This window comes from Entelurus aequoreus, linkage group LG06, assembly GCF_033978785.1.
Source record: "Entelurus aequoreus isolate RoL-2023_Sb linkage group LG06, RoL_Eaeq_v1.1, whole genome shotgun sequence".
NCBI classification, from domain to species: Eukaryota; Metazoa; Chordata; class Actinopteri; order Syngnathiformes; family Syngnathidae; genus Entelurus; species Entelurus aequoreus.
This window is the reverse complement of record NC_084736.1, coordinates 56,770,789-56,797,680: the sequence shown is the minus strand read 5'-3', so window position 1 is coordinate 56,797,680 and position 26,892 is coordinate 56,770,789. Positions and strand designations below refer to the sequence as shown.

Sequence of the window (26,892 nt, the reverse complement as noted above, 5' to 3'; positions counted from 1 at the left end):
CTTTTGTGTGAATGAGTGTAAATGGGGGAGGGAGTTTTTTTGGGTTGGTGAACTAATTGTAAGTGTATCTTGTGTTTTGTATGTTGATTTAATTAAAAAAAACTAAACCAAAAAAAATAAAAAAAAAATAAAAACGATACCGATAATAAAAAACCAGATACCGATCATTTCCGATATTATATTTTAAAGCATTTATCGGCCAATAATATCGGCAGGCCGATATTTTCGGACATCTCTACTAATATTCATACTTGCTAACCCTCCCGATTTTCCCGGGAGACTCCCGAATTTCAGTGCCCCTCCCGAAAATCTCCCGGGGCAACCATTCTCCAGAATTTCTCCCGATTTCCACCCGGACAACAATATTGGGGGCGTGCCTTAAAGGCCTACTGAAAGCCACTACTACCGACCACGCAGTCTGATAGTTTATATATCAATGATGAAATCTTAACATTATAACACATGCCAATACGGCCGGGTTAACTTATAAAGTGACATTTTAAATTTGCCGCTAAACTTCCGGTTCGAAACGCCTCTGAGGATGACGTATGCGCGTGACGTAGCCCGGCGAACACGGGTATGCCTTCCACATTGAAGCCGATACGAAAAAGCTCTGTTTTCATTTCATAATTCCACAGTATTCTGGACATCTGTGTTCGTGAATCTGTTGCAATCATGTTCATTGCATTATGGAGAAGGAATCCGAGCAAGCAAAGAAGAAAGTTGTCGGTGCGAAATGGACGTATTTTTCGAACGTAGTCAGCCACAACAGTACACAGCCGGCGCTTCTTTGTTTACATTCCCGAAAGATGCAGTCAAGATGGAAGAACTCGGATAACAGAGACTCTAACCAGGAGGACTTTTGATTTGGATACACAGACGCCTGTAGAGAACTGGGACAACACAGACTCTTACCAGGATTACTTTGATTTGGATGACAAAGACGCAGACGTGCTACTGTGAGTATGCAGCTTTGGCTTTTTTTGGCGTATGTACGTAACTTTTTTAAAATATATAAGCTTTATGAACCTTGGGTTAGGTGAACGGTCTTTTGGGCTGAGTGATTGTGTGTGTTGATCATGTGTTTGAATTGTATTGGCGTGTTCTATGGAGCTAGGAGCTAGCAGAGGAGCTAGGAGCTAGCATAACACGTACCGTACCGTACGTGCGCGTCACGTACGTAACTTTTTAAAAATATATAAGCTTTATGAACCTTGGGTTAGGTGAACGGTCTTTTGGGCTGAGTGATTGTGTGTGTTGATCAGGTGTTTGAATTGTATTGGCGTGTTCTATGGAGCTAGGAGCTAGCAGAGGAGCTAGGAGCTAGCATAACAAACACGCAGGTGTTATTATGCAGGATTAATTTGTGGCATATTAAATATAAGCCTGGTTGTGTTGTGGCTAATAGAGTATATATATGTCTTGTGTTTATTTACTGTTGTAGTCATTCCCAGCTGAATATCAGGTACCGTGAGTATGCAGCCTTGGCTGCTAAACATTCGATAACTTGACCGTATGTGCGCGTCACGTACGTAACTTTTTAAAAATATATAAGCTTTATGAACCTTGGGTTAGGTAAACGGTCTTTTGGGCTGAGTGATTGTGTGTGTTGATCAGGTGTTTGAATTGTATTGGCGTGTTCTATGGAGCTAGGAGCTAGCAGAGGAGCTAGGAGCTAGCATAACAAACACGCAGGTGTTTTTATGCAGGATTAATTTGTGGCATATTAAATATAAGCCTGGTTGTGTTGTGGCTAATAGAGTATATATATGTCTTGTGTTTATTTACTGTTGTAGTCATTCCCAGCTGAATATCAGGTCACCCCCGGCTCTCACAGCATCTTCCCTATCTGAATAGCTTCAACTCCCCACTAGTCCTTCACTTGCACTTTACTCATCCACAAATCTTTCATCCTCGCTCAAATTAATGGGGAAATTGTCGCTTTCTCGGTCCGAATCTCTCTCACTTCATGCGGCCATCATTGTAAACAATAGGGAACTTTGCGTATATGTTCAACTGACTACGTCACGCTACTTCCGGTAGGTGCAAGCCTTTTTTTTATCAGATACCAAAAGTTGCAATCTTTATCGTCGTTGTTCTATACTAAATCCTTTCAGCAAAAATATGGCAATATCGCGAAATGATCAAGTATGACACATAGAATAGATCTGCTATCCCCGTTTAAATAAAAAAAATTCATTTCAGTAGGCCTTTAAAGACAATGCTTTTAACGTCCTCTCTCACCTGAAACCTTCACCACTTAACAGCCGCATGCTGTCCAGGCGTCCGCTTTTCCTCCATTTAAACAGCGTACCGGCCCAGTTACATAATATTGTAGCGTTGGACAGGTTTAACAATGGTCTTTACTCAAAGATGTCAAGAAATGCAGACACGTTGTATGATGTTTTAACTGGTTTAATGATAACGCAAGGCCTACTTGGTCAACAGCCATACAGGTCACACTGAGGGTGGAAGTATAAACAACTTTAACACTGTTACAAATATGCGCCACACTGTGAACCCACACCAAACAAGAATGACAAACACATTTCGGGAGAACATCCGCACCGCAACACAACATAAACACAACAGAACAAATACCCAGAATCCTTTGCAGCACTAACTCTTCCGGGACGCTACAATAACATCTACGGCTTTTGGAGCTCAGTGCACAACTGCACCCACAAAAAGAAGGAGACGAAGCAGAAGAACGAAGAAGAGACATGGCGACGACGAGTAAGAAGAAGAAATACGCTTGGAAGTTCCAAAATGATTGGAAAAAAGAATTTCATTTCATCCAGAAAAGCTCGAAGGGGAAGGGGTATGCTGTCTGCACCTCAACCCCGCCCCCGCAACCAAGCCCCCCCCCCCAACCACGCCCCCAACACCCCCCAACCCCATCTCCCGAATTCGGAGGTCTCAAGGTTGGCAAGTATACTTATATTGTGATACAGTTTACATATTATATGAAAACTCATATATTTCAAAGTAGAGATGATAACAGAAATAAAAAGCAGCAGCATTCCAGCTGATGTTGAGTGACAGGAAAAAACTTTTTCACTCCCGATATTGACGCTTTGAGTATTGGCCGATACAGATATTGATCTGATACCAAAACAGCAGGACTCATACCTACTTGTATTATTTTGTAAAAGGTTAGAAATGTTAGAAAAGTAGGGATATAATAATAATAAACAATATATACAATATTCATTTTTGTTTTGTAGGTTCAAGTGTCTTGTACATTGTGCTCCTGAGTTATTGTTGCTAATCAATTTAAATGTATTTATTGTATTGTTTAGTATCAAATGGTTTGTCTGTCAAAACAAATGTTTATAGTTAAATAAAATGCTTAAAATGTTTTTATTTTTGGGGGGATAAAAATAATGTAAATAAGTTAATTCAAAGACTATAATATTATAGAATATAATATATATAATATACTATAATTTTAATCTATTAAAAAAACTACCATTGAGAAATACAAAATGTGAAAATATTTGACTGAAATCTCTGGAAAATGTAAAAATATTTTTATTTCTAAATAATTGAATTATATAAAATGAAGAAAACATCTCTAAAAACGTTAACTGCTATTATGCAGATGTTTTAGCTCCAGAATAAAAGAAATACAAACCTAAAAACAATGTTAATAAAGTGGTTCTTTGTTGTAAGTTGCTCTATATTTTCTTTATTTAATGTTAATAAAGAACTTCTCTGATGTAGTGTTTTTTTACAGATGAAAAATTACCTCATAGTCTTACAATTATTCAATGTAAAAAAAAATGTTTTTTAAATGTTATTTTTTTCTTACAATTTCTTAAAAAATGTCAGTTTTTTAAAGAAATTGTAAGAAAAAAATTAAAAATAACATTTAAACATTTTTTTTTAGCTCATTTGTTCGCATCGAATGATGCGAACACGTTTGTTACTGTTACGTATGTCTAGCTTGTGTGCAATTGTGTGCTTAGCTGTTGTGTAGCTGCTAGCTCCTCATTGCCTAAAGCCAAGCAGCATGTTTACCTTTTGTAAATGACTAAAATAGAAAAACAGACCAACCGTGTGTGTTTATTGAATTTATTAAGAAGATTTTATAAGAAGAATTTATATGGAAGATTTTAAATGCAAGCCGATATGATCTGATTCTGCTGATAATGGACCAAGATTGGTTGGATCAGGACCCACCCCCTAATGAATGATTTAAATGTACATTACGGATATAAATACTGGCTGGTTGACGTTCTTCAACATGTCCTTGCACACCCATTGACTGCCTTAAGGTCTGTTTGTGTACTAATGAGGCCAATATAATAATTCAATGTGAACTATGACCTCCTTTTGAGTATTGGTGAACACCAGGACATGGTTAATGAGGATTTTATACAAAGCCTCTCACCGCGCGTACATTCGTGCATGTATAGAACGCTTTCAACTTTTACGATACAAACTTGGGCTAAAAGTGTTTTTTTCCCTCTGCAGCTTATCGCCGAGTGCATTTCAAAGGCTGAACGCAACACATGCTGTCATTCACGGCCCGCTGACCCCATCGCACCATTACACTCACATCAGATCGGCGCCTTTGATGCGCCCGGCGATAGAACAAAATAAATAGTGAGCACAAGATTTGCAATGCAGTGCGTTAATTAACGAAGGGCTATACCAATTAGGCACCCACGGCTGGTATGTGAACGTCAGTGCAGTCACGCAGAGAGAGACCGGGCGCAGAGTAACACCACTGTTTACTGAACACAAAGACCACAAACAAGACCTGGCAGCCAGATCCGCCGCAGAATGTGAGACCCCGTTTTAATCGTTCTCCGGCTTGACCACTTCCCCACATTAGCGAAACTAAGCGACCGCCTGGTTTCATTCCTTTCCCGAAAAGACCAGCAAATGCTTCGATGAACATCATAGCTATCCTATTTTTAACATCTATTAAATGTTGCACAACTTCTAGCTCAGTACTATAAAAAAATACTTTTTTCTTCTGGGTAAAAAATTCACTGTTGGAAACATTTGGACATTCTTAACTGTCAAGCAAGTATAAAGTTAACCACCGTATAAAAACGTGCAAAATAAAGCAAAAACAACTTGGTTGAATTGACACAGTGTGGGCTTTTCTATTCATTTTCATGCTAGCATGTAGCCATTGTGTTTTCAGCGACATGCTCGCATCACCTTCTGAAAAATGCCACACAAAAAAGCTTTTCCCCATTTTTTATACTGTATATATTTTTATTTTGTAAAAAGGCTGAAAAGTAAAAAAAAAATATGAACATGGTATAATGGTAAAACTTCCCATGGTTAGTATTACCGTTTTCAATTCAAATGATGGTAAAGCCCTGATTGATAACACTTTGATAAACTCACGGAGCGGTGACACTAGAGAACATCCATTTCATTTTCTGTGATTCAACTCACATACAGTGGCTAGGGAAAGTATTCAGAGCTATCTAAATGTTTCACTCTTTGTTTCATTGCAGCTCTTTGCTCAAATCAAAGAAGTTCATGTTATCTCTCATTCCGTACCCACTCTGCACCCCATCTTGACAGAAAAAACAGACATGTAGAAATGTTTGCAAATGTATTAAAAAAACAAAAAACAACTCAAAAATCATGTGTACATAAGTATTCAGACTCTTTGCTCTATACTTTGTTGATGCACATTTGGCACCAATTACACTTCAAGTCTTTTTGAACACAATGCCACAAACATGGCACATCTATATCCGGGCAGTTTGGCCCATTCCGGGATGGAAAATGTTGGTTTCCATCCAGGATGTCTCTGTACATTGCTGCATTCATCTTAGTCTAGTCAGGTAGGTGACCAAGAACCTGGTGGTCACTCTGTCAGAGCTACAGCATTCCTCTGTGGAGAGAGGAGAACCTTCCAGAAGGATAACCATCTCTGCAGCAATCCTCCAATCAGAACTGTATGGTGTCATGGCCAGACGGAAGCCATTTCTTAGAAAAACTTTGCCAAAATGCACCTAAAAGACCTTCAGACTGTGAGAAACACAATTATCTGGTCTGATGAGACAAAGATTGAAGTCTTTGGCGTAAATGCCAGTCATGTTTGGAGAAAACCAGGCACCGCTCATCACCAGGCCAATACCATCCCTACAGTGAAGCACGGTGGTGGCAGCATCATGCTGTGGGGATGGTTTTTAGCACAGGAACTGGGAGACTAGTCAGGAGAGAGCAGTCCTTCTCAAATAGTGGGTCGGGCCCCCTTGGGGGGGTGCGGTGCGATGCCAGGGGGGGACGTGTGTGACCTCGGGTACCCTGCTTTTTTTTTTTTGCCGTACCAGAATATGATGAAGTGTATGTAGCACTTGGCTTCACTATAACCACGGTGGGAGACAGGGATGTTTCCTTTTTGTTAATAAGCTTACAATGTTATACAGAGTTATAGTTATAACAATTTTATAGACAAATTATACTACTTATAGTCACAGTGAAGAGTGGGCGGAGCACAAAATATTTTCTTTTTCCTAGGGGGAGCATAACAGAAACTATTTGAAAACCACTGGGATAGAGGGAAAGATAAATGCAGCAATGTATAGAGACATCTTGGTTGAAAACCAACACTTCCCAACCGACCTGATGGAGGTGCTGCTGCAAAGAGGAATGGGCCAAACTGTCCAAAGATAGGTGTGCCAAGTTTGTGGCTGCGTATTCAACTAAGTATTGAGCAGAGGCTGTGAATACTTATGTACACATGATTTTTTATATTTTTAATACATTTGCAAAAGTTCTACATTTCTGTTTGGGTGCTGAGTGTACATTAATGAGAAATTAAATTATTTTTTGATTTTAGCAAATGGCTGCAATGAAACCAAGAGTGAAACATTTAAAGGGGTCTGAATTGAATTGAAAAATATATTACCTGTGTTGAATACACATAACTTATTGGTGCCCATGGGTTTGTTTTACTGCAAATTATTTCCATTTCAGTGTTAAAATGGAGGTAATAGTTGTTAACTGGTTATTGTAATTCCTTACAATATTTTGTAACAGTTCTTCAAGTTCAAAGTCTACACTTGAATCGCATGCTGATTGATTAATTTCTAATTCATTGGGAATGGTGTATAGTGTAAAGACAAACTAATAAAAACACTGTCACTGTCCAAATACTTGTGGAGCCTACAGTATAGCTGAGTTTACAAAACAAGATTTAACAGCCAGAGATGTTCATAAATGGCAACAAATTTGAAGTACCAGAGAAATGTTTGGGGGTACTTTAATTCATCTAGTTTGAGTTCTACAATAACAAACTGTGTGTTACACTTTGGACTCCCCCTTTTTAGAGGCTCCCTGAGCTGAAGTCTAGCAAAATATCTTGCACGAAAGATCAGCAAAAAAATGTTTTCTAGAAAATTGCTGTTGAACTGCAACTTTTAGGATACAGTGTATAATTCCTTCAAGCATATCTGACAATATACAGTATGATGTCATCTCCACACATTTTTCCTCGAATATCACGTATATTAGTTGTCATTAAATAGATTACTCTGTTGCGCAATGTAAATGGGTTATACTTGTATAGCGCTTTTCTACCTTCAAGGTACTCAAAGCACTTTGACACTATTTCCACATCACCTATTCACACACACTTTCACACTATGATGGCGGGAGCTGCCATGCAAGGCCCTAAGCAAAACCCATCAGGAGCCCATGTTATATTCAAAGGGACCACAAGAAGCTGGGAAATAACAAACTTGCCATGTGGTCACCAAGTTTTAGCCATCCTCAAAGGAAGGAAAGTTCCAGATGGAAAAACACCTCTGGGTTTGTCCAACACATATTTATCCCAGCAGGTTGTGATTGTAATAATATGTCCCTCTTTATTGCACAAGCATTCGCACACTGCAGACACTTCATGAATCAAGTGCACAGCATTAGGAAGTCGATAATGAGGTGCGTGTTTGAAAAATGAAAGCGATAATGACTGCAAAGTTTTGGTTTAAACGTGTGATTAAGCATTTATTGACAAGAATTGTACAGGTCCGCCGCGGCGACTAACAGATGAGTCTTGAGTTTACTTAGCGGACCTTCTGGTCCTCTTATTCCAGGAGAAGTTGGCTCCGTAGGATTTGACGCGAGGCTTGGAGGTGCGTTTCTCTGTGATATCGTAGCTCCAACCTGGGGAGCAAACATCCGTGTAAGTGATGGCGGCGAGAGCGTGGCGTATGGACCACTTCCAAGGCGCTGGGTGGACGTGGGCAGGCTGTGTGTTGTCAGAGTCTCAGCAAGTGATAAACAGATGACGCTCCTTTCAACAAACCTTTCCCAGATGCTTTCAGGCCGTTTTAACTTGGATTTCATAATGAACTCTGTCACACTTAAAAGTAGGGATGCACCAAAAACCTTTTCAGGCCGATAACTTATTTATGTCTATTATTTTTTAAATGTAGAATTAACTTATTAGTTTGTGCATACTTGGACAGTGTTGGTGCTAGGAATTTTCAAAATGGGGTCCCACAGTCAATTTTTGGGGTCCCACTTTTTTGTAAACCTTTTGAAAACAAATGATAAATGTATGCATTATCCTGTTATATCTCACATTCTATATTGTGTTTTGGAAAAAGGTTGTCATAAACGTTACTTCCATCATGAAAAAAAATTATACAGAAGAAAACAAATTTGTATGCATATGTAAATTTATTCAGTTATAAACATTCATTCACTTTCTTCTTTCCTTCAAAGATCTAAACTTTACCGCTGCCGGTACTTTTTTCTATATTTTTATTTAATAAGTTGTAGGTGTATTTATTTCAGTATAAAAGTGTAAAAAGTTTTTTGCTTCGGTCATGAAATGATGATAATCGTGTGTTAGTATTATGCATATGACAAATTTAATTGATTATTCCCACATGTATGTAGATCATCAGTCGTTTGAAAACCACCACATCTACACTTTCATGGCAAATAATGCCACCAAACTTAGAATTTTGCAAGTTAGTTTCAATGTCATTTAATACAGTGGCACTCAATGCCTCTAGCATTTCATCTTTGGCTTTGTGATGGCCATAAGCTGTGTGTTCCCCTTAAGAATGACGGTATGTGGGGTGAGTGACGTGTGTGAGTGAGTGGGCAAGTTAGAAGAGGGAACGCTAGCATGTTCAGGAGTGTTAATAGCATGGTGGATGTCCGGTTGGCTTTGTGGAAATAAAGAGTTGTAACAAATTGACGGCCTCGTCATTCCGACCAAAGAGCGGAACTGAAGGGACCCACTGGGGTAAAGTGTTACCCCCGACAATATATCGGCCCTGGAGGGAACGTATCCCCCGCGGTCCTCGACCACGGTGTGGGAGCAGACAAGCAGAAAAGGTGTAACTTGATGTTTCTTGGTGCCTACTGAGGCTGGATCTTTGAAAATCAGTGCACCCGGTCGTAAAGGTGTTCTTTCCATCATTGTAAGTGAGCCATTTGCTGAAAAGTGGCTCCTGAAGCCACTTTTCATTTTCTTGGGTTTATTGCTCGCCATGACGAAAACAATAACACGCGGAAGTCCTAATACCTGAAATGCAGTATTTGTGATGGATAAAACTTTCAGCGAATCAAAATGTAAGAAATTGTACCGGAAAGTTCATTACTTTGAAGTCGACCAATAATTAATAATTCGACCCGGCAAATTGAAACAAAAAAACCACCAGCGGAAAGCGATAACCAATTAAAGAAAAGAAAAAGGCGGCCCGGGCGGTAAATTTTTCCCCAAAAATCTGCGTCCAGGGACGTGTGCGGACTTCCGGAAATTTGCATCCTTTCTGATTTTAATGCGTAAAAAGATACAAAAAGTGTGTTAACGCTTGGAGGTAGGAAATACTCAAACAAAGGTGGATTTGACAACCTGTATATGTATTTCCTTCCATCAGTATGTGCGGGACTGTGGCAATCACGTCGCAAACATGCATCCGGAAAATAGCAAGGGTTCAGAAGTTCCGTAAATTCTGGACTATTAGCCACTACTTTTTTCTTACGCTTTAAACCCTGTGGCTAAGAATACGGTGCGGCTAATTAATAAGAGTTTTCTTTGCTGATGGCCATCATGCAAATAGTTGTTTTTTTTTAAAAACAAACAGACACTGAAACTGTGTGTTATTGTTTGTGCCATCTTTTTGGACAAGTTTGCTCACTGCAGGTGCTGCAGTGCCCTTCTGTTTAGACTGAGCTTTCAACCAGAAGTACAAGTGCCGTCCATAGCGTTCATACTCGTATGGATTCTTCATCCATAACTCCAAGCAATGTTCCTACAGACATCCCATGGGAGATGTCTGTAGGAGTGTTTTCATGCATATTTGTACGCGCTATCATAATGTAATGAAGCTAGCGTTGTCTGCATTAGCTAATATGCTAACACGATTTTTGTCTCTGTGTTAGTATTATTAATGTAAATTCACCAAAACGTCACTGTAGAGTTATTGAGTCTGTTTAGCTGATTGGATGGCTAGCTTCCACAGCTAGTGGGTCAATGATGATGACTTCTGTTTTATTTGATCAGATTGATGTGGCATTTGTGATTAAGGGCTATATAAGTTAACTTTAATTGATTGATTGATTGATTGAAAAACTGATCATCTGTTTTAGACATCCGTTACAGATATCGTTTGGAAACAAATAAGGTATGTAAATAAACATTTACAAAATCCTTCTGTGTAAATAAGTATATTTGTGCGTCTTGTAGTCCGGTGGGACTAATATATGGAAAAATATGTTTTTCTTCTAAAATTTAGTGAGTGCTGTTTATATGTGCGCTTTACAGTCTGGAAAACAACAGTCGTGTCTTCAGCAATGGTGGGGGACTGGCCTTCCAGCACCATCCTTTCAATGAGGAAGTTGTAGATCTTTGACCATTGGGTCGTCTCTGTTGGGCTTTTTGCACTTTTCGGACTAAACGACCAGTGGCCTTTCTTAGCGGCTGGCTTTAGGCAGCTTCTTTAGCGACATAGTTGTCTTCATGGGTGTTCGGGGGACCAGGGTGGCGAGGTTTGATGTGTTGAAGCTAGTTTTTTTTCCTCCCTTGCAAAGTGTTTGCAGAGAATTTGGTGCAAGCGGCATGCAGATGTCTTCATCAAAAGGAGTCCCACACGATCAACACCATGTTTGTTTACAACGTGGGACATTTATGTCCTCATATGATTACGGTATGGGTAATCTTGCCTCACCGTAGTGTTGAGCGATATGGACAAAAATATATATGCCGATATAAGTAATAATATTATATTACGATAATATGTCAAAATATAATTATTTTTTTTTTAATAGGGCTGTCAAACAATTATTTTTTTATCTGATTAATCACATTTTGGAATTTGGATTAATCATGATTTATCATAGATGATTACTTGCATAGTAAAATTTGCTGAAGAAACTACCACAATATTTGTACAAAAAACACAATTTTATTGTCAGAATGTCACCCAGTAACAGTTTTTTACTTGAATGCATGTCATTTTTTTGCACAAAAGTAACAGTTTCATCTAAAGTTTCATCTTTCAGGAGTGACATTTGCCAGCGAGCACACCAGTCGGAGTCTTCTTACTCCTTTTTGTACTGACGTACGCATTGATCGGATTACTGACTATATAGTGGTTTAAGTAAAAGAGCTTGTACGGTCAAAATAAATTGCATGATTAATCAAAGTCTGTACATGATTAATACGATAATATTTTGTGTATAATCACATGAGTTAATTTATTAATTTTTACAGCCCTAATACACACATGAAATTAATGACAATTTCTCTTGATCTGCCGTTTCTTTTCTTTTCTTTTCTACTCTGCTCCGGGGTGGACCGCTAGCCTGTTCATCGGATGGGGACATCTCTACGCTGCTGACCCGTCTCCGCTCGGGATGGTTCCTGCTGGCCCCACCATGGACTGGACTTTCGCTGATGTGTTGGACTTTCACAATATTATGTCAGACCCACTCGACATCCATTGCTTTCGGTCTCCCCTAGAGGGGGGGGGGGTTACCCACATATGCAGTCCTCTCCAAGGTTTCTCATAGTCATTCACATTGACGTCCCACTGGGGTGAGTTTTCCTTGCCCGTATGTGGGCTCTGTACCGAGGATGTCGTTGTGGCTTGTACAGCCCTTTGAGACACTTGTGATTTAGGGCTATATAAATGAACATTGATTGATTGATTGATTGATTATCCATTCTTTTATTTATAAAACACAAACATTATTTTTAGTGGCAGCCCTTTTTTCCGACTGTGTATTCGAGGTCATGTCTAGACACATGAATTTAGAGATGAAATCTATAATTTCTCGGTGTCTGCTGGACTGCTTGTAATAGACAATGCCTTGGGACAACAACTCTGTTAGGCTTGTGCGGTGTGTTTATATTTTCATCACTTTGTAGCTTAGAGGTAAGGTTGGTATTTTGACACAGTCTCTGTACTGTCTTCATATCGTGTCTTCAAGTGATAGAAAAGAATGGACATGTTCAGGTCGATAGCAACGACTCGTTAGCGGCATGTTTTATAGATCATTGTTTGGTCAATTTCATGACTTTCAAATTCAAATTTTTGGCACCAATTCCTCTTTGGGTTTTGATGGTTTATTGTGCTTTATGTCTATGCAATGTTGACAAACATGCTAGCGCCAGCTCCCGTCGTAAGTTTTTCCTAGTGACGTAAAAATGCTACTACAAGGCAGCAGAGTTGCTACAGTTACATCAGCCGCAGCCCCTACGCAAATTTACAATATAAACAATACATAATTATATTGTACAATGGGCATTTTTATGTCGTACAATATATATTGTAATATCAGCTCTATGTCATTGTGGCGTTTTTTTTAAATCAGTTTTTGGAGCTAGTTTTTAATGTTATTTGATTTATTGGTGTGACGTCAATATTCCTTATATCGGCCCGATATTGTTATTGGTTATTGGTCCAATAATTATCATCCACCCCTTCCTAAAAGTCTAACGTTTCACTGCACAATAAGATTTTGACCCAAATCAAACTTAAAGGTCCTCCATTTCGTGAAACTGCCTTTCTAATGATGTTACAACAGTAATATGTGTCCTGACGGCCTGGTTATGAGCAACTAAGCTTGCATATGCGCTTTCAGAGTTATTCATCACGTCATGGAAGACAACCTCCTTTCTCATGGACCAAGCCCTGTGTATACAATATATATACCCACCACTTGACAGAGAAAAGCTTAAAAAAAAAAAAAAGGCTTCGCCACACATCTTGAAATAAAGCATTGGGGCTGTGACAACTATGCGTCAGTCAGCTACAACTATCAATTGTATTTTACTTCAGCACACTGTTGCTAATGTTTGTTCTTTGACTTCTTAGTGAAAAGGTTATTTTTAAAAACAATTTGCAATTAATATCTGTGACATAAATGTTTTAATGACATTTTAAAAAATGGTATTGCGGTTTTTTCTTACCATTTTTCTCCGCAAAGGCAATGGCATCTTCTTTGGAAGAGAAACTGAGCAACATGTTGGATAGGGGATCGGCGCTGCAAAAGAGATCGACAGCTGAAATAAGCTTCATTAGCATTTCAGACTGTGTACTGAAGTTGTTCAATAATAAAAGGAATCCTCAAAAACCCTTCTGGTAATTGTGCACATGGTGTATGTTTGAAGAGGCTCTTACGTTGAGGCCCAGCCCATCAGCGGGTTCTCCCAACGCTCTCTGGTGTCAAAATCCATCTTCCACTTCTTGGTGGTGTTGACTCCGGACTGCATGGCGGTTTTGGCGGGCACAAAGATGTGAACTTTGCGTGATTTTAAATGCTCCTCTGGCACTCCAGTCACAGCACTGATGTCCTGGGAACACAGAAAGAATCATCTTTAAGATAAACCATGGAATTAATTAACGGTCCTTCTTCCTATATAGCCATCTGGATTTTCATATATGCAGACAACAAACACGTGATTGGTATTTGGTAGAGTTAACTAACATTTCGTAAGAGATGGGTACCAAAAAATAATAGTAGTTATTTTGGTGCTAAAAGAATGCATTGCCACATTAATGCAGCAATCCAGACAGAGACACAAAGTCTGAGGCTCTTTTTTAAATGTCATTGTCGATCTCAATGCGCCAACAACATCAGTCATCAGATCAACCACTGCACACACATTTCGGTTCAACCAGCGCACGTCACAACATAAACCCTTCTCATTATGCACCAATCACGGTTAATGCGAGCAAGTGGATTTATAAACCTCAAAATTCAGAGTGTGACTGAAGGTCTTGTAGGATTCAAAGATTCAAAGTTTTTTGTCATACCAGCACACGATACACATGGGATGGCATGAAATTTAGTCCAAAAAGTACCACAAGAACAATGGTATGTACATATTATGAAATAGAATAGAATATAGTTTATAGGAATAGGTTGTAAATTGAATAGAAGAAAAAAACGGACAAGATTGTAATGGTGTTGTGCAAATAGAATGTAAAAACAATGACGGGAAACTAAACCAAATAACAGGCCATTTCAAGTGAGTTGGACGTCGTGTGCAAGTTAAGGGGAGAGATTGGCATGCATTGCAACAGAACACCGATCAGAAGTGTAACAGCTTCTAGACAGAAGCTGCTCCTCAGCCTGGTGGTCTTCCTTCAGATGCTCCGAGGGGAGTGGATGATGCGGATGTTGGGAAAGTTCCATGTGAGGAAAAGACAACAGGCAGGTACTATTTATCTGACCACAGTCTCGTCTATGGCTAATCGACATTGAGGTTTTAATTAGTGCAATAAATAACCGCCAGAGGCGGCGGAGATGGGGTTTTTTCTCCGCCTTCACAGGCATTTGAGTGGCAAACATGTTCACCAATCATAATTGTTGAGTCTCGCCTTTTTTGCCTCGTGGCTAGTTAAAGAGCTCAAGGAAACAGCAAGTTTGTGTACGTTATAAACAAACACCATTTGCTTTTTGGAAAATATTTTAATTGTAACTTGGCCTGTACTGTTAGTCAATAAGTCGACCAAACAAGCAATAAATAAAAATTCAATCAAAATTCTTTGCCAGCATCGATAAATTGCTATGTCAGTGTGTGTTGGTTTTCTTAGTTTCAAACAAGGAGGAAGATGTCTCACTCTCTGCACCGCTCTCAGCACCTGAAAGTGCTTATTTAACTGTAGAATTAACTGAAAGCAGCTCTTTTCAGTCATTCACAATCTTTACGCGCGCACGCACGCACGCGCGCGCACACACACACACACACACACACACACACACACACACACACACACACACACACACACACACACACACACACACACACACACACACACACACACACACACACACACACACACACACACACACACACACACACACACACACACACACACACACACACACACACACACACACACACACACACACACACACACACACACACACACACACACACACACACACACACACACACACACACACACACACACACACACACACACACACACACACACACACACACAAGACTATTGAAAAACTACGCAAAGTAACTAATATTACAAGAAAAAAATATGATTCCAAAGCCAAATGTCCCTTTGTGGAAATATTTCAGCTTCAACCTGGATGGGAAATATGAGCCCATAACACAGACAAACGAGCGAGAATGTCGTGATCGCAACAAAAAAAGAAAATTTTATTTTTTTGTTTGTTTATTTATTTAGGATAACTAAAAATTATTTAGCTTCCCAATAGTAATTCTACAGTAAAGAGAAACACAAGTTTATATCCTTTTAAATGGTTACTTGCATTATTATAATACAGTATATTATGCATTATTTACATTATAAACACTGTATTGTTTTTATCGGTTATTTCTTCAGTTTAAGAGCATGATGCAGACAAAAGCTCTGAGTCGGTCTGCAAAAATCCAAAAATGTTTAAAAGTTAATTACTGCATATTGTTCTGTGTGGCGCCTTGAGACCAGAATATGTTGATTGACAGTTTAAAAGTAACATGTCTTCCTGCACTCAGTATTTTCACAGTTAAATGGATCTATGTGTATAAAATATAAAACTCGCAAAACAAATGGCAATGTTGGAGAGAAAAATTGCAATTAGTTTATTTCCCCAAAATCGCCCTAGTCTTGTCTCTGTTCAAAACACAAATGCCGGAAAGACCCACTGAAGCACACGCCCAGCCTTCACAATAAAAGTGCTGAGCTGTGATAATTATGACAATATTTTGTGGGTTTTATTCTATCCGGGTGAATTTATCAATTAACTTGTGAAAACCTTTAAAAATAAAAATGTATTGTTTTTAAACAAAATGTGTGTTTTGTATATTTTTCAGTGCCACAGCACTACTGTATTCCATTTCAGAAGTACCGATTTGGTACTTGTGTCCATAAAAATTAAAAAAAAAATACTCTTCAGATGCTCCTTCTACTTAAGAATGCACTTTTCTAGAATCTTACACTGAACTCGTTAATTTCTTTTTTTTCCCTATTGCTAACATTTGAGCATGCAGGACTTGCATGGCGGGTCATGCGAGAAGGTTAGCCTTCCTTGCAGGAAACCACTACGTACTCGACATGCCAGAAACATACAACAGAGCAAATACCCGCATCGGAAATTATGCAATCTTTGCATCCATCAGTCGAGATTTATTTCTTTTTTTACTTTTTATACGGGGGCCAAAAAAAAAGGTTGGAGTGAAGTTTTATTGATTCTGATGTGACCATATATTTAAATGTAGCATGTAAATGTCCGTTTTTTAAGAGCGAGCATATATCTTTCCAACAACAGTTGAGAAATGTTAGTTGCTTTCCGTCCTTCGGGATGGATTGAGTTCTTTTAAGACAAAGCACAGTGCAGACTCCCACCAAGGTCAAATAATTTTTCTTGGATTTCAGGCTTTATAGATACACATTACAAATCAAGTGGAACTACATGCATAAATAATATTCCAGAATGCTTGTCAGTCTAAAATGTGTTCAGAATTCTGAACTATTTTTCCAATGGAAGATAGAAATAATCTGTTTCTTGGTCAAACTGTTGCAAACAACATTTTAATTTTACTGTAGAGACAAAGCAAGAAGTTAAGAGTAAAAATAGTAAAAACATTTAACAACATGCCTCACTTCTGGTTTTACGAGCTGTGTGTGCATTCTTCACTTTTTTTTTTAAACACACACTTTAATTTAAAAAGATGTCTCCAAACGTTTCAATGGCACCATTGTTAACTAATCAAAACAACTGCACATTGTCGATTGCTATGACCAAATTAACTGTCAGCTTTGTCAACAAATAGAAATGAGACTTAGAGGTTGACAGAAATGAAATCCAATCATATCTCATTTCTAGCGCTGTTTGAAAGAGGGCGTGGGAGTGAATTACGGAGGAGATCCAATCAGAACTAATGTCTTTGTTAATAGGGTTTCGATATTTGTAATATTTGCTCTTGCTCACATCGTTTGGAATGAAACTACTAACAAAAACCGGAGTACGATCGTATACTGGTCACTGTTGTGTGATATGGTCCTCAATAATTTAAGGGATTTTGTCAATGCAGTTCAATGTGGTCATGTAACGTTCTACAGTTGCTGTGTGCAGATAAATGTCCGCGAACAAAATGTGATATTAACTATTAATCCACACTAGGCCTGTGCAATAAATCAATTTCATCCATTAACTTGAGTTTTTTGTTGCAGACTATTAAAGAAATTTAAAAAATAGATGTTTTTCTCCTTTCGCTCTGGCACATTCGTTGACCACAGGAGCTTCTGTAGTTCAATCCCCTCTGTCATTTTACCTTAGCCGAGATTTAAACACATAGCAAAACTATAGCCAATACTAACCGAATACTAACAGAAAACAAAGAAGTTAGTTACAAAGAAAAGAATAGTGTTGTCAGTGATTTGGATTTGCGACAACAGCATACTTGCCAACCCTCCCGTTTTTACCGGAACACTCCCGGTATTCAGTGCCTCTCCCGGCAGAAATTTTCTCCCGACAAACTCCCGGTATTCAGCCGGAGCTGGAGGCCACGCCCCCTCCAGCTCAATGCGGACCTGAGTGGGGACAACCTGTTCTCACGTCCGCTTTCCCACAATATAAACAGCTTGCCTGCCTAATGACGTCATAACTGTAGAATGATCGAAGGCGAGTTCTTGGTTTCTTATGTGGGTTTTTTGTTAGGCAGTTTCATTAACGTCCTCCCAGCGCGGTAACAACACACAACAACTGCAGTCACGTTTAGTCTACCGTAAAGCAGTTCGTCTGCCGTAAACAGCAATGCTGTGACACTCTTAAACAGGACAATACTGCCATCTACTGGATAGCCTCCAGAACACTGAAATTCAAGTATTTATTTTATTTATATGTATAATAAAATAAATATATATGTATATATAGCTAGAATTCACTGAAAGTCAAGTATTTCATACATACATACATACATATATATATATATATATATATATATATATATATATATATATATATATATATATATATATATATATATATATATATATATATATATATATATATATATATATATATATGTGTATATATATATATATATATATATATATATATATATATATATATATATATATATATATATATATATATATATATATATATATATATATATATATATATATATATATATATGTATGAAATACTTGAGTTGGTGAATTCTAGCTTAAATATATTCCCCTCTTAACCATGCCCCCCCCCCACCTCCCGGTATCGGAGGTCTCAAGGTTGGCAAGTATGCACAACAGTAACGGAATAAGTGACTGCACGCTGCAAACCTGGATTAAAAAAAGACCGCAGCATAACAAATTTATTGCTACATCTAGCCGAGTGGGGGGAAATTAAATTCTTTACGAGGCGAACAAGAACACAATGTGTACCATGTGCAATGCTGCATATTTGTTTCCCTAAGTATTTCATTCAAGACAGAATATTTACGTTTGAGGGAATGTTTGTGTTTATTATTTATTTTCATAGAGTGCAATATTTTTTTGTTTACATAAGTGTTCTATTCAAGACAGAAGATTGACATTTGTTCTTCATTAATCTCTATTCCAGAGGTTATGACTTATTTGCATACAATGCAACATTTTTGTTTACAAAAAATGTTTATTCATGGCTGAAGATTTAAGTTTTCACTCCCATTAATTTCAATTAGTTTATTATGTATTTGCATTCAATGTGCAATGCTACATTTTGTTTACAAAAAGTTTTTATTCAGTGCACATTATTTAATTTTGTACTTCAATAATCTTTTGTTGGAGTTTATTATCTATTTTGTTTACAGAAGTATTTCATTCAAGACAGAAATTTGGTCCACCGTAGTAAGCTCTTTATTTTGTGTTTTTTGAAAATGATTCAATACAAAGTGCAATGTATATCTGTTCTAAAAAGAACAACATTAAACAAAAACTGCAAAGAGTAAGATGTGGTGTTGATGCCATGTTTCCTTTCAAACTACTAGTTTTAGGTTAAAAAGCAAAACTTGCTTTGAATTATCTCTGTCATTGTATTTTATTGGTTTAAAAAGTAGGGGGAAAAAGGGTTATATCAAAAATCGAATTATTTGTGAAAACATTTGGGATGTCATTTTTAGGCCGAGGCCTAATCTACAGCAAGAGAAAGTAAGCCACAGTTGTGGCTTTGAGGGGTTATATTCCTAAGTAACTGGTGCCCCTTCAAGCTCCTACCAAGGATTGGGTACAATTCTTCAGGGAATTAGCAAACAAGCGATGGGAAGTGGGCGACAAAACCCAGACGAACCTCCCAGCACGCCGGCAGCAGCCACCCAAAGACTGAGGCCTTTCCTTTCAATTCAAGAATTTTACACGTTTCAATGGCCATTACAACTTCAAAGAATCAAATTTTCCTCATTGTCTGTCATCCGCCAGTTGATTTGTAGAGAAGAGAAGGAGGAGGGGGTCACTTTGCATGAACTCCACACACAAAAGCCTGTCTATGCTGTGGCAAAGGAGCTTCCATCGCCATTTAAGCCTTGTAAATTACAGGTCCAACTGCTAAACGTCTTTGGCCTGCTCCGAGGCGAGAGCCGACTCAATGTAATCATAAACAAGATCTGCACATTGAAAGGATTGTTGAGAAGAAAAGAGGGACAAAAGGGGGAGAAAAATTCACAAGTGCTTGGTAATTATTTCCGTCTGCCCCATCTACTTAACCTTAACAATTCCTGCGTGTCGCCGAGAAGAGAAAAACATGTTCTCTACACCCGAAGGGAGAGCGGCCGAAGGCTGATGGGACAAAAAAACACATGAGAATTAAGACACCCATGTTTTTCTTTAAAATCTTTTATTTTCTTTTTTAATCAAAAAAGCAGAAAGCAAACCTAGTTTGAAATACTGCCTTTGGCGTGATCCAAGTAATGTAGGTGGAAAACAGGACAGCCTTATTCCAAGCACCAAGAGACGTTTGCTGACAATAAGGCTGCGAACAAATCTTTGTGCACTGACTTATATTAAACAAAATTGACAAGCAGACATGGTTTCCCTCAGAAGTTGCAAGTGCGTGATGAGAAACAGTCAAGGAGCTGGAGTGCCAACAAGAATACGTCACAGCCTATCATAGCAAACCAAAGATACAATGCATATATAATACAATAAGACATGTTTGATCCCCTTAATGCTGCTATATTGTGATCTTTGATGGACAAAACACATTTTTTGGGATAACAATATTTGATGCTCAGCGTAGATGCAATAAGAAAAAAACATAGCTTTTTCATGCAGTAATAGAATAGTAGGGTTGGGTGCACAGCACAGAAAATAAACTGTTTAAGTACTCTCGATGTGGAGGAGCAGCGGCTTTACTTTGAGCTCCCCCCGGATGGCAGAGCTTCTCACCCTATCTCTAAGGGAGAGCCCCGCCACCCGGCGGAGGAAACTTATTTCGGCCGCTTGTACCCGTGATCTTGTCCTTTCGGTCATAACCCAAAGCTCATGACCATAGGTGAGAATGGGAACGTAGATCGACCGGTAAATTGAGAGCTTTGCCTTCCGGCTCAGCTCCTTCTTCACCACAACGGATCGATACAGCGTCCGCATTACTGAAGACTTACTTGAACTCCTCCACTTGGGGCAGGGTCTCCTCCGCAACCCGAAGATGGCACTCCACCCTTTTCCGGGCGAGAACCATGGATTCGGACTGGGAGGTGCTGATTCCCATCCCAGTCGCTTCACACTCAGCTGCGAACCGATCCAGCGAGAGCTGAAGATCCTGGCCAGATGAAGCCATCAGGACCACATCATCTGCAAAAAGCAGAGACCTAATCCTGCAGCCACCAAACCAGATCCCCTCAACGCCTTGACTGCGCCTAGAAATTCTGTCCATAAAAGTTATGAACAGAATCAGTGACAAAGGGCAGCCTTGGCGGAGTCCAACTCTCACTGGAAACGTGTCCGACTTACTGCCGGCAATGCGGACCAAACTCTGGCACTGATCATACAGGGAGCGGACCGCCACAATCAGACAGTCCGATACCCCATACTCTCTGAGCACTCCCCACAGGACTTCCCGAGGGACACGGTCGAATGTCTTCTCCAAGTCCACAAAACACATGTAGACTGGTTGGGCAAACTCCCATGCGCCCTCAAGGACCCTGCCGAGAGTATAGAGCTGGTCCACAGTTCCACGACCAGGACGAAAACCACACTGTTCCTCCTGAATCCGAGGTTCGACTATCCGGCGTAGCCTCCTCTCCAGCACACCTGAATAGACCTTACCGGGAAGGCTGAGGAGTGTGATCCCACGATAGTTAGAACACACCCTCCGGTTCCCCTTCTTAAACAAGAATTGCCACCCCAGCCCGTCGCCTCTCACTGTCGGCAACGCCAGAGTAGAAGAGAGTCCAGCCCTTCTCGAGAGAACTGGTTCCAGAGCCCTTGCTGTGCGTCGAAGTGAGTCCGACTATGTCTAGTCGGAACTTCTCCACCTCGCGCACTAGCTCAGGCTTCTTCCACGTCCCAAGAGCTAGCTTCTGTAGCCGAGGATCGGACCGCCAAGTGCCCTGCCTTCGGCTTCCGCCCAGCTCACATCGCACCCGACCTCTATGACCCCTGCTATGGGTGGTGAGCCCATTGGAGGGGGAACCCACGTTGCCTCTTCGGGCTGTGCCCGGCCGGGCCCCATGGGGACAGACCCGGCCACCAGGCGCTCGCCATCGTGCCCCACCTCCGGGCCTGGCTCCAGAGGGGGGCCCCGGTGACCCGCGTCCGGGCGAGGGAAATCTGGGTCCATAGGTTTTATTTTTCATTGTCTTCGAGCTGCTCTTTGTCTGATCCCTCACCTAGGACCAGTTTGTCTTGGGAGACCCTACCAGGGGGCATAAAGCCCCCAGACAACATAGCTCCTAGGATCATTGGGACACGCAAACTCCTCTACCACGGTAAGGTGGCAGCTCAGAGAGGAGCATCAGCATTAATATCACACAAAAAACAGAATTCACACAATAATCACGCAAATATGGAAGTAACGATATGAAGATATTATATCACAGTTATTGTGACCAAAATATCATGGTTATCATTATCACCAAGTTGTTGTTAAATGTGCTCAAAAAGAACCCATACGCACACTGAAATATATTAACCATTATTTTTGTTTAGATATGCTCATCGTCTTCTGTTTTAATTTGTAAAGGTTTTAAATTGTTCCATTAAGGCAAAATGAGGGTTGCGTGCTTCATAAAAGTGAGTTTGTAAACACCTCTGTGTATGGATCTACACATCCATTAGTCAGTACGTGTACAAGCACTACATTAGTCCCATTTCTCAGATAGTTTGGCTAAAAAAAAGCATTCTACAACCCATGAAAATACCTTAATCCGATCGAGTTTAGTTTTTGAAAAATCCGACTAACACAGCGGAATTTGTGCATTTGAAAACCAGATCTCTCGCGTGGTTGTGTGCTACCGAGGGGGAACCCTTCGTACCGCGCATTCACCAGTCTAAACGCGCGGGATATAACTAGGGCCGCAACTAACGATTAATTTGATAATCGATTAATCTGTCGATTATTACTTCGATTGATCGATTAATCGGATAAAAGAGGCAAACTACATTTCTATCCTTTCCAGTATTTTATTGAAAAAAAAACAGCATACTGGCACCATGTTCTGGACATTGGGGATGCAGCATACACCAATAATAACACAGAAATGTAACTCATCAGATCAGAGCTGGATCAGATACTGTACACGTTTCTGTTGTGAATAATAAAGGATTAATTTTAGGCTGCTTCTGAATAATAGCATGAAATATTCCAGCACCTTCAAAATGTTTAGTTATACTAAAGCGTCACTCAAATCTAAATAGATTTATATAGCTTATATGGCTGCATTGATCCATTATGAAACCAACCTGAGATATTTCTGTCCGTTACGTTTATTTCGAAATTGGTAACCGTGCGTTTTCTCTCTCAAAACGGAGTCAAATGTGCCAGAGACACATTATCAGCCCCGCGTTGCAACAAAGGCATAACGTTAACGTTACTTACAAAAAAGCTGAACTCATGAACGCCTGTTGCCACTATGGACTTAAAAAGTTATGTACCGTGAGTTCCTCCCTTCATCCATGGCTCCAACATGTATCCTTTTCAGGTGCTTCTGAAGCTATGTTGTACTTCCGTGCCATTTTGCAGGAAACAGTCTTCTTTGAAGTCTTTAAAGTAAAGTGTTCCCACACTTTTGACTACTTAGGTCGGGGGTCGGCAACCCGCGGCTCTAGAGCCGCATGCGGCTCTTTAGCGCCGCCCTAGTGGCTCTCTGGAGATTTTTCAAAAATGTATGAAGAATGGAAAAAGATGAGGGGAAAAAATGTATTTTTTTGTTTTAGTATGGTTTCTGTAGGAGGAAAAACATGACACAAACCTCCCTAATTGTTATAAATCACACTGTTTATATTAAATAAGCTTCACTCATTCGAGTATTTGGCGAGCGCCGTTTTTTCGTACTTATTTTGGCGGTCCTTGAACTCACCGTATAGTTTGTTTACATGTATAAATTTCTCCGACTTTCTAGGACGTGTTTTATGCCACTTCTTTTTCCGTCTCATTTTGTCCACCACACTTTTAACGTTGTGCGTGAGTGCACAAAGGTGAGTTTTGTTGATGTTATTGACTTGTGTGGAGTGCTAATCAGACATATTTAGTCACTGCATGACTGCAAGCTAATCGATGCTAACATGCTATTTAGGCTAGTGATATGTACATATTGCATCATTATGCCTCATTTGTAGCTATATTTGAGCTCATTTAGTTTCCTTTAAGTCCTCTTAATTAAATTTATATCTCATGACACATGTAATATGGCTTTTAATTTTTTGCGGCTCCAGACAGATTTTTTTTGTATTTTTGGTCCAATATGGCTCTTTCAACATTTTGGGTTGCCGACCCCTGACTTACGTCATACACTTTTCTCCATTGAAGCAATAACCCCAAGATGTTTCTCCGCTAAACTATCCGTACTGTTTTCCTGCGCCATTTTTCGAATGTTTCCAGCAAAGGAGACGGCGTCGTCACGTGAGCTGCACATGACACATCATTGGCTAGCTTACGCCACCTCATGAGACGTAGCCTCAGCACCGCCCTGGTGCTGTTTTGTACTGTTTTTGTACTTATTTTGATTATTGTTTCTCAGCTGTTTGTAAATGTTGCAGTTTATAAATAAAGGTTTATTAAAATTTTTTTTTTTTTTTTTAATTTAAAAAAAAAAAAAAAAAAAAAAAAGCCTCCGCGCATGCGCATAGCTAGTTCCAACGAATCGATGACTAAATTAATCGCCAACTATTTTTATAATCGATTTTAATCGATTTAATCGATTAGTTGTTGCAGCCCTAGATATAACCCAGAAGCAGATACCATTCAATAAAAACGTAGTCAATCATTGGAATCAATTTGCTTTACAAATTAAAAGAATGTAAGATTTTGAAGTGCATGGATTGGAGAAAACAAATAAATATTTATTTAAGAAGGTAGCTAAGGATATGGAGAATGTCTGCTTCATACGGACTCCTGAACAAAATATGAATGAGATGAAAGATACTGAAGCAGGTACTGTATATTATTACAAGGCAAATAATAAAGCGTACAAAATCCTCTTCACGCTGCATTGGTGCACTCCAAACTGGTTAGCAATAACTCTATATTCCACACAATTTTTACAAAACAATAGCAACCCTCATCTGGAACAGTATCAGCCTGGGCACGAACAGTCTTTTCCTTCTAATTTAAAACTCCTTCCAGAGTGCTTATTGAATGAACTCAGAGACATTCAAAAGTTTTTTTCCCATAATTCTCTGTCCGAAAATTGGTGTGTCATTTCCTTTAATGTTAATAGGCTTACAATGTTATGCAGAGGTATAGTTATAACAATTTTATAGACAAATTATACATAAAATATTTTCTTCTTCCAAGGGGGGCATACAAGAAAATAATTGAGACGCACTGGTTTAGTACGAGCTTAGATTGGGGTATGACATTTGTAATGAGGAAAGACGGGAATGTGTCTTGTACTGTATTCACCGTAGCATTTAGGCTAGTTAATGATTAGCGCCGTAGCTGCGCCTCTCGGCACAGCAGTATGAGCAGTATCACCATGAGTTTCCCAAATGCGGTAATCAACCACAATTTTACGATAACTAAAATATGAAATGGTATTACAAACTGTCGGGAATTTTAGCGCGGTTTATCATTGTACCAGTAATCTTTACATCCCCAGGTGCACACCACAAGTAGTGTGCATGTTTGATTTTCAACAACAAGACCTGAAAACCTTCTGCCACACAACATCAGCAGTGTTTATGCTTGAATTTCAACATTGCACCAAATGTTCTGAAGTCCAACAGAATTAAAATGAATGTTTGATTTTTAGCATTCAGCTAACAACTCAAAATCTTTTTCAAAGGTCAGGACAGATTTAGGAGAAAGTCTACTATGTGTTTGAATCCAAAGGTGGTAGGATATGTCAAAACACATGCACTGCAAACACTCCTAGCTCATTATCCGCCACTGTTAGCATAAGTAGCAGTCTAGACTTAGACGATGCCTGCATACATGAGACTGAACGCTCACAGGGTTATCGGCCTGGCAGACCAAGCCACAATACCGGGATTCACAAAGGGAACGATTGTGGCTGGAATGCGGTGTGTTCCCAGGAGGACTAGGCAGCGCCCCTGACAAAAGGAAAACCAGCACGGTGGGCACTTTTCTCTTCTTCGCCACGTACAGGAAGCAAAATGAGAACTATCAAGTTTGACACTATTCACAAGGCCTTTAACGGGCCCGACAATACCTGGCTGCGCAGACAGAATATAGGGCTTAAGAGAGAGGGGGGGTTACACGGGTGCTAAAGTCTCCGTCACGTGAAAGCGTGTCGGTATTTCTGACACCTCCGGGCTGCGTGCCAAATAAAGAGCACAGAGGGCCTGTCGCTGTGAGGCTGCTGGGTCCACAACAATACTAAAAGCTGGTACCCGAGTGTGGCCTATAGGACCAGTTGCATAAACACTGCTCACACACAAAAACAAGCAGCAGTTTGCATCGGTGGAGTGACTTTTTAGCTGCAGGTTTACACAAAATAACACAAGTGGGTTTTTAAAAAAATAATAATTTATTACATTCTATTAAGGTTCCATGAAATTCAAGATTTTGTTTATCTTATTTTACATCAATCTGTAACATTTTGTTATTTTGGACATGGGTGACCTCACTGGCTACTTAATCCTGACTGGTTATGCCCGATCTGCCATTAATGTCTGACTTTTAGATCAGCTTAAAACAAATGAAGGCTTAGATTAGAGGGCTGAACCAAGGCAAAGTAAATGTACAACAAGCCAACATCATGTCCACATTGTGTGACAGATTTACACAAGAACATTCATATTTCCTCTAGTGTATTTCCCACAG

The 26,892-nt window shown here is 39.5% G+C and overlaps 1 protein-coding gene across 1 annotated transcript in view; it reads right to left on the bottom strand.

Annotated features, from left to right (window-relative positions):
• Positions 1-7,959: 7,959 nt before the first annotated feature.
• Positions 7,960-26,892, bottom strand: part of ndufs4 (NADH:ubiquinone oxidoreductase subunit S4) — a 64,427-nt gene continuing 45,494 nt past the window's right edge. Inside the window, exons 4-6 of the mRNA XM_062051797.1 lie at positions 13,626-13,798; positions 13,415-13,488; positions 7,960-8,145 (exon numbers count right to left, since the gene is read on the bottom strand). Coding sequence (XP_061907781.1) covers positions 8,042-8,145; positions 13,415-13,488; positions 13,626-13,798 — 351 coding nt within the window. The 3' untranslated portion in view covers positions 7,960-8,041. The remainder of the gene's footprint in view (positions 8,146-13,414; positions 13,489-13,625; positions 13,799-26,892) is intronic.